At 37.8% G+C, this 9287-nt stretch overlaps 1 protein-coding gene across 2 annotated transcripts in view; it reads left to right on the forward strand.

Annotated features, from left to right (window-relative positions):
- The window catches only part of SMAD4 (SMAD family member 4), an 88217-nt gene extending 79324 nt beyond the window's left edge, over positions 1-8893 (forward strand). Inside the window, exon 12 of one of the 2 annotated variants that reach the window (XM_054724068.1) lies at positions 7338-8893. In XM_054724068.1, the coding sequence (XP_054580043.1) occupies positions 7338-7540 (203 nt within the window). In that variant the 3' untranslated portion in view covers positions 7541-8893. The remainder of the gene's footprint in view (positions 1-7337) is intronic. The other variant, XM_054724071.1, reaches the window with a different exon arrangement.
- Positions 8894-9287: the final 394 nt, after the last annotated feature.

Raw genomic sequence — 9287 nt, forward strand, 5'->3', positions numbered from 1 at the left:
AGAGTCTTGCCTGGAACTGGAGTTCAGTGCAGTTGGGAGCTTTTGTCTCCCTCCCGCTTGAGAAAGCCAGTTGCATACTCAGTTTCCCACCCTCTCCGCATGCGCCCCTCGGTACCTCTGCCTCCTGCAGCTCCTCTGAGTCTCAATGTGCTTTTCTCTTTCCTTCTAGTTGTAGAATTTCCATTCAGCCAGCTTTCCTGTGGTTCTGGCTGATGTCCATTTTGTCTTTTAATTGTAGTTTTGAAATTGTTGTGCAAGGCAGCAGTTCAGGTGTTTACCTATGTCGCCATCTTGGTTTCTCCCTTCATGAAATATTAAGTGAGCATAATGGCTTGGGTTGATTTCTGGGTTCTCTGTTCTGTTCCATTGATCAATATGTATGTTCTTTTGCCAGTACCAGGCAGTTTTAATTACAGTGGATTTGTAATATAAATTGATATTTGGTATTGTGATCTCTCCAACTTCGTTCTTTTTTCTCAAGATTGCTTTGGCCATTCTGGGTCTTTATTTGGTTCCATATAAATTTTTGGAGTATTTGTTCTAGAGCTGTGAAATATGCTGTTGTTATTTTAATAGGGATTGCATTGAATCTGTAAATTGCTTTGGGTAGTATGGACATTTTAATTATGTTAATTCTACCAATCCATGAACATGGTATATATCTTCCACTTGTTTATATCTTCCATCTCTTTTTTCCTCTGTCTCTTTTTTCAATGTCCTGTAGTTTTCCTAGTACAAGTCTTTTACCTCCTTGGTTAAGTTTATTCCTAAGTATCTTACTTTTTTTGTTGCCTTGGTAAATGGGTTGTTTGTTTAGTTTATTTTTCTGAGAATTCATTATTGGTGTATAAAAATGTGATCAATTTCTGGGTGTTAACTTTGTATCCTGCAAATTGCCTAATTTCTTCATTAAATCTAGTAATTTTTTAGTGGGATCTTTAGGGTTTTCTATGTATAATATCATGTTATCTTCCCCCTTTTGAATTTGGATGCCTTTTATGTTTCTTCTTGTCTGATCTTGCTGTGGCAAGCACTTCCAGGACTATATTAAATAAGAGTGGAGATAGCAGATATCCCTGTCTTGTTCTGATTCTTAGGAGAAATGCTTTTAGTTTTTGCCTATTGAGTATGATGTTGACTATACGTTTGTCATATATGGCCTTTATTATGTTGAGATATCCCTCTATTCCCACTATGGGGAGAGTTTTTATAAAAAATGGGTATTGAATTTTGTCAAATGCTTTTTCTACATCTATTGATATAATCATGTGATTTTTGTCTTTCAATTTGTTTATGTGATGTATCACGTGTATTGATTTGAAAATATTGTACCAGCCTTGCATTCCTGGAATAAATCCCACTTGTTTGTGGTGTATGATCTTTTTAATATATTGCTGTATCTGATTTGCTAATATTTTGTTGAGGATTTTAGCATCTATGTTCATCATGGATATTGGCCTGTAATTCTCTTCCTTGTGGTGTCTTTATCTGGTTTTGGGGCTAGGATAATGCTGGTCTCATAAAAAGAGCTTGAAAGTGTTCCTTCCTCTTGGATTTTTTGGAATAATTTAAGGAACATAGTTGGTAGTTCTTCTTCGAATGTTTGGTAAAACTCCCCTGTGAAGCCATCTGGACCTGGGCTTTTGTTTGCTGGGCGTCTTTTGGTTACTGCTTCTATTTCATCAGTTGTTATTGGTCTGTTGAGGTTTTCTGATTCTTCCTGATTCAGTTTTGGAAGATTGTATTTTTTTATGAATTTGTCTATTTCATCCACATTGTCCAGCTTGTTGGCATATAGTTGCTCATAGTATTTTCTTACAGTCCTTTGTATTTTTGTGTTGAGTTGTTACTTTTCCACTTTTGTTTCTGATTTTATTTATTTGGGTCCTCTCTCTTGTTTTTTGATGAGACTGACTAAATGTTCATCAATCTTATTTATCTTTTCAAAGAACCAGCTTTTGGTTTTACTGATTTTTATAATGCTTTTTTAGTCTCAGTGTCATTTATTTCTGCTCTAATCTTTATTATTTCCTTCCTTCTACTTACTCTGGCTTTTCTTGTTGTTCTCTTTGTAGTTCTCTGTAGTAGAGTTAAATAGTTTCTTGTTAATTTTTTTTTTTTTTTTAGGTATGCCTATATTAGTGCTATAAACTTCCCTTTTGGGACTGCTTTTGTTGTGTCCCAGAGATTTTGCATTGTTGTGTGCTCACTTTCATTTGTTTCCAGAAAATTTTTTATTTCTTTCTTGTTCTCACTGGTAAATCATTCATTGTTTAATAACATGCTATTTAGCCTCCATGTGTTTGAATGCTTTTTGAATGTTTTTACTGTAATTGATTTCTAATTTCATTTCATTGTGATCTGAGAAGACACTTGCTATGATTTCAATCTTCTTCAACTTGTAGAGACTTGTTTTGTGTCTTAACATGTGGTTTATCTTTGAGAATGAACCAGGTGAATTTGAGAAGAATGTATATTCTGCAGCTTTGGGGTGAAATATTCTATAAATGTCAATTAACTCCACCTGACCCAATGTGTCATTTAGATTTATTGTTTCCTTGTTAATTTTTGGTCTGGAAGATCTATTCAGTGAAGTCAGCGGGTGTTAAAGTCCCCAACTATGACTGTATTGTTGTTGATCTCTCCCTTAAAAGTCCTCTAGAGGTTTTTTAAAATATATTTAGGTGTTCCTATATTGGGTATACACATATGTTTACCAGGGTTATATCCTCTTGTTGGATTGATCCCTTTAGTATTATGTAGTGATCTGTATTGTCTCTTATGATGGCCTTCATTTTGAAATCTATTTTTTCATATCTGAGTATTGCTACCCCAGCTTTTTTATTTTTCATTTTCATTTGCATGGGAAAAATTTTTCCATCCCTTCACTGTCATCCTGTGTGAGTCTTTTGTTTTGAAGTGGATCTCTTGTAGCAGCACATAATTGGGTCATGGTTTTGTATTCATTAAGCTACCCTATGTCTTTTGATTGGAGTATTTAATCTATTTACATTTAAGGTTATTATTGATAGGTACTTACTTATTGCCATTTCTTGCAGTGCTAGTTTGGTTGTGAAGAACTCCTCTAGCCTTTTTTTTTTGTCTGGGAAGCTCTTTATTTCACCACCTATTTTGAATGATAACCTTGCTGGATATAGTAATCTTGGTTTTAGATGCTTACATTTCATTATCTTCAATATTCCTTTCTGGCCTGTAGAGTTTCTGATGAAAAATCAGCTGACAGCTGTCTGGAAACTCCTGTGTAGGCAACAGTTTGCTTTTCTCTTATTGCCTTTAACATTTTCTCTTTGTCTTTAATTTTTTGGCAATTTAATTATGATGTGTCTGAACATAGGCCTGTTTGAGTTCTTCTTGGGACTCTCTGTGACTCCTGAACTTTTTCCTTCACCAGGTTAGGGAAGTTTTCTGCCATCATTTCTTCAAACACATTCTCTATCCCTTGCTCGCTTTCTTCCACTTCTAGCACATCTGTTATGCAAATATTGTTATGTTTCATGAAGACCTGCAGCTCCCTTAAGCTTTCCTCCTGTTTTTTAATATTTTTTTTAGTTCTTTGATTGACTGATTTTTTTTAATACCCTGACTTTTAATTTACTGACCTGACTCTTGGCTCCCCTAGTCTGCCATGCATTCTTCCAATGTGTTCTTTATCAGTGCTATGTCATTCCTCATAACTACTATATCTCTTCTCATGCATTGAGAATCCTTGCCATAATATTCTGATCTCTAGACCTGATAAATTTCTTATTTTCATTTCATTTAGCTCTTCTTCTGGAGAATTCTCTTGTTCTTTTATTTGGGGCTTGTATTTTGTCTCTCCATTTTGGCTGCCATTTTGGATTTTTGTCTATGTATTAGGTCTATCTGCTACAACTCCCAATCTCTGATGCAGGACAATGTCAGATGCTGTTTGTGTCTGAGTACCCTTTGTGGAGCTATCAGCAATCCACAACATGTGGCTCAGTCTGCTGGGGCTGGGTGCTTTTGGAAAGGACCAAGATGTGCACCAGGGTCTGCTTTTCCTAGCCCCGGTTCCCAAATTAGATCAGGCAAAGACTCAAATCCTCCAGAGACCTGCCTCTGCCTGCAGTCTGATTGTTATTCATTCTTAATTAGCCTCAGGCTATTGACCACAGTGTGTGGCAAAAGGTTTGCCAACATGGTGGGGCAATTGCTTCTGCTGGCAATTGTTATTCTCAGTCTTTTATTGGGCCTCAGAAACTCCACATGATGGGATAAGGGATTTTCTAAAATGGTGAGACAATAGCTCTCCCTTACCCCCAACCCCCACAAAAAACAGCTGGATAGCAAAGGACTAAGGGAGAATGATGTCCTCCCCTGTGCGAGGGAATAACTCAGCACAGAAAACCAGAGAGTCTGCCTTCTGAGCTCTAACCCCAGACCCCCAACCCTAGCTTCTGCTCACACAGCTCCCTCTGCCAGAGCCCAAGGTGAGTGGCTGCAATGAAATTTTGGGTGCTGGCCATTTAAGAGGATGCCTGCATTTCCAGCCATCTCTCCCTGGCAGACAGCAACCATGATGCTTCTCAAGTCAGATGTTCTGTGGGCACCTTACTCAGTTCTGGTGCTCTGTACTGGGGTCCCAGTTTGGGGTTTAGACCTCAGAGTTATCAGTGGCAGCTTCCCACAGCTGAGATATACCTCCAGAACTTCAGCTGCTATCTGTGGGAGCCCGGTCTGCCCTTTCCCGCCTCTACCCTTCCTACCAGTCTCTATGTGGTCCGCAATTTCTGTCCTTGGTTATTGGGGTTCTCTCCAGCTAATCTTCGGTTGATTGTTCAGTGATTATTGAGGATGGTTTTTCTGTGGTTTAGTTGTAATTTTGGTTTGGCCTTGGAAATGTGTCAATATAGCTTGCATTTACTCCACCACCATTTAGGAAATTTTTTCTATGCATTTGGTTGTGTGTGTGTGTGTGTATTTGTGTGTGTGTGCATGTGCGCGCGCGCATTTAAGTGTAACTGCTGGTTTTTTATCTGGATTCACTTATTTTATTAGTTACTTTAAAATAATAGAAATTAAAATTTTCTTTACTGGGATAATAACTTTTTTGAATTTATAGAAAACTATGTTTATGTATTTTGTCTCTCCATTTTGGCTGCCAGTTTGGATTTATGTTTGTCCTTTGTCTAGGAACCTATTTTTATTCTTTTTGTGTCAAAAGGGAGTATGGGATAAAGAACAAAAGGGTTTCTTATTATATTATTGGTCACCTTCCCCTTTTCTGTTGATGCTTTTAATTCCTGCCTCACCAGCCAGGGTGGGTTGTTATCACTGACATGTTTGGCTTCATTCGAGAAGGAAAGCATTTTCCATTTCAGAATTAGGCACCTCCTGTTGTTGGTTTTTTGTTTGTTTGTTTTTGTTTGTTTTTGTGTGTGTGTGTTTATGCTAAGCATGGAGAGAAAACTAAGTGAGGGTGGTATTTTGATAACTTGTAGACTTTTTTTAATTTTAGGGTAAAATTGAACTGTGTGCCAGGTTTCACACTGATGGGGAATTTTTTACTGCAGAGTTAAACTCCTGACTATAGACTTTTATGATGGAAACACGTGGCACCCATCTTCCACGTCTGAAGGCATAACTAGTGATTCATTCAACCCCTGTTCTTAACCTCTTCAGTGTGGTAAGCAAATCACACTGGCCCAGAAAACTGCAGTGTCCCTGCAGGTTTCTCTACAGCACATGTAGATTCTTCCCACTAGTTTCATGTAATATTGATGAATGCAGATTGACTATATGACTGTCCTTTAAAAAATTTTTTTTATTTCTCACCTACAGATATGTTTCCATTGATTTTTTTTAGAGAGTGGGAGAGAGGGAAAGACAGAGAGAAATATCAATGTGAGAGAAACACATTGATTGGTTGCCTCCTGCAAGAGCCCCAACCAGGGCCTGGGCCAGGGAGGAGCCTGCACCTGAGGTACGTGCCCCTGACCGAAATCAAACCCACTTAGGACCCTTCAGTCCACAGGATGGCGCTCTATTCACTGAACCAAACCAGCCAGGGATATATGTTCTGACTGGAAAATTAAATGCAGAGTCTCCATTGTGACTGATATTCAGGAGTTTACAATTTAGAGAGAGATAAGGCATATTCATTTACAGAATTTGATTTTTTTTTTTTAAATTCAGGCATCTAAACCATTCATTTGCTAGTTTTGGTGTTATAACCATGCTTTTACTGAAGAATCCAGAAACATTAAAGTTCTCATTCTCATCTAATGCCCTAATTGAGTAGCTGCATATTCTGTTACATTGTGAAATGGAGAGACATCGTCGGGGTCTTCCAAGAAGCTTTAATGGAACCAGGACTCTTAATTGTTTCATTATTAGTCATGTCTTACTCTGAACCAGGCTGTTTAGATAGACAGGAAGCTTGCATGACCCACTCTGTGGACATGCACTACCCTTAAAGTCAAGTTGCTTCTTATCCCTTCACCTCCATTTCTAAAGAGAAAAATTGGTGGGGTGTGGGTAGATTGCAGTAATTTACTTCATAATTGGTGGTTAGGCAGATGACTCAGGTGGAATGCAAATTGTCTGAACCAAAAGTTTTTCTTACTTTGTCTTGTTTTTTGTTTTTTTTTTTTTCGTTTTTTTTTATTAAGGTATTATATGTGTACATATCTTATCATTGCCACCCCCCCTCACCCCACTCCCATACATGCCCTCACCCCCAGTGTTTTGCGACCATTGGTTATGCTTATATGCATGCATACAAGTCCTTTGGTTGATCTCTTATCTCCCCCACCTCTCCCTAACCTTCCCGCTGTAATTTGACAGTCTGTTTGATGCTTTACTGCCTCTGTATCTATCTTTTTGTTTATCAGTTTATAATGTTCTTTTTTTTTTTTTTTTTTAAAATATATTTTATTGATTTTTACAGAGAGGAAGAGAGAGGGATAGAGAGCTAGAAACGTCAATGAGAGAGAAACATCGACCAGCTGCCTCCTGCATACCCCCCACTGGGGATGTGCTCGCAACCAAGGTACATGCCCTTGACCGGAATCGAACCCAGGACCTTCCAGTCCGCAGGCCGACGCTCTATCCACTGAGCCAAACCGGTTTCGGCTATAATGTTCTTTATTACCCACAAATGTGAACCAAAAGTTTTCAGTCTCTGTTGATAACATTTAGGTCTGTACTTCTTGTCACTTGGACAGAGAATTATATGCTGGGGAGAGTGAATTAAAGAGAGCTGGTCACTTTATTAATGTAAGATGTAGGGAGAATGGGAAGAGATCAGCCTGTCCCCCTGATGTCTTTCCAATTTTTTCTGTTACATTTGTCAGATCCTTCACTGCTGGGGGTGAATGACCTACATGACTTATGCATCCTCAAGATGAGTTTTGTGAAAGGCTGGGGATCGGATTACCCAAGTCTGAGCATCAAGGAAACGCCGTGCTGGATTGAGATTCACTTACACCAGGCCCTCCAGCTCCTAGATGAAGTACTCCAGGCTTTACCTGTTGTCCGTTCAGAACGTTTACAATGAAATCTTTACTGTTGGAGCCCTTAACATTCATTGTCAGGATGATGGACTATAACATACAATCCTGTTTATAATCTGAAGATACATATCACTTTTGTTCTGCTTTATCTTTTCATAAAGGGTTGAAAACATGTTTGCTGCCTTGCTCCTAGCAGACAGAAACTGGATTAAGACTTTTTAAAAAAAATTTGTTTTCCTATTTAGTACTTTTCAGGCATGGCTCAGAACTTGAAGGTCAGGAAAAACACATTCTTATTAAATTTACTGCACCAGTTATGTATGAAGGAATCATTCTAATCCTGGAAAATTTAGCCCCTGAAAATGTCTTTGACCTTTTTCTACGCAGAACATTGGTATATGTGCTATTCTAAAGAGTAAACTCAATATTGCTGATTTTAAAGGCAGAGAAGTTCTCAAAGTTAATTCACCTATGTTATTTTGTGTGCACGTTGTTATTGTTGAGCAGACTTTACTCCAAAATATTGTGCCATGTGGGTGAGTTAATGTTACCAAGAGCAACTTTACATTGTTTAAAAATACAAAACCTTTTATAATACATTGTAATATGTTATAATGTATTATAATCTTTTATCCAAAATATATTTTCCACAAGTTAAACTAGTGAAGATGATTTCAATTCAGATTGTCTTGCGACTTCCATTTTATTTTCACCAAGACAAAACAGTAATCTCTGTGAATACTGAGAATTCCTTCAAATGATCAGACAAAGAAATACCATTGACAAGGTTAGTAGTTATCCCAGTTGGATAACGATTTCTCGAGTAGTATCACTTTTCCCTGTTAAACAGTAGACGTAGTCTATATTCCCAGGCACAGGGTTGGTTACCAAGAAGCCTAGATGAGCCCTTTCTTTCCTTCATTAATTCAAAGGGAAAGGTTTGTATTTTTAAAAACACTAAAAGCAGTGTCACGCCTCCATGTCCCCATTCTGCAGAGGTGGCAGTGCTTCAAGGAAATGATGAGTATTTGGAAACTGGTAAGTTCTATGTCAGATCCTGTGTGGACTAATGGAAACATTACAGCTCATAATAGGCAGTTTGGCTATTTTTGTACTTGATTTGATGTGACTTCTTTTTCATATACTCTTTAAATCATGTATGTTAGGACATTGTTTGAAATTCAGTTTTTGTATCTTGGGGCAAGACTGCAAACTTTTTATACCTTTTGGTTTTTCTAAGCCCTGTGCCATCAATGATCATATCAATTGGCAGTGACTTTGTATAGAGAATTTAAGTAGAAAAGTTGCAAATGTATTGACTGTACCACAGACACAACATGTATGCTTTTTTTTTTTACTTAGCTAGTAGCATAAATAAAACCGAATCTCAACAGACACAGTTGAATTCTAGGTTTGATTTTTAAGTTTTTCCTTTTGCACTTTTGAGTCCAACCTCAGAGGCGAGACACCTTCTAGGAAATGGCAGGCAGCATCCAGTACTGCAGCTTTGGTTTTCCCCTCCCTCTGTCAGGACTTCCCCGGGGACATGATGTATCAAGCATAGAGTTGGTTGTATTTTGAAGTTTTATTTTACTGTAGCAAAAATAGGCCTGGTTGTCTACAAGATAAATAGGTTTTCTACAGAATAAATAGTGTGGCATAAAATCCAGGATTGTCTTTCTGACACTTTTACCTCTTGCTTGGAGGACCTTTCTAAACATAATAAGATTCTAAGGTAGGTGTGTTCCAAGTTTGAGGAACACTTATTATGCATGCCAGTTATCCTTATAT

This window comes from Eptesicus fuscus, chromosome 12, assembly GCF_027574615.1.
Source record: "Eptesicus fuscus isolate TK198812 chromosome 12, DD_ASM_mEF_20220401, whole genome shotgun sequence".
In the NCBI taxonomy this organism is placed as follows: Eukaryota; Metazoa; Chordata; class Mammalia; order Chiroptera; family Vespertilionidae; genus Eptesicus; species Eptesicus fuscus.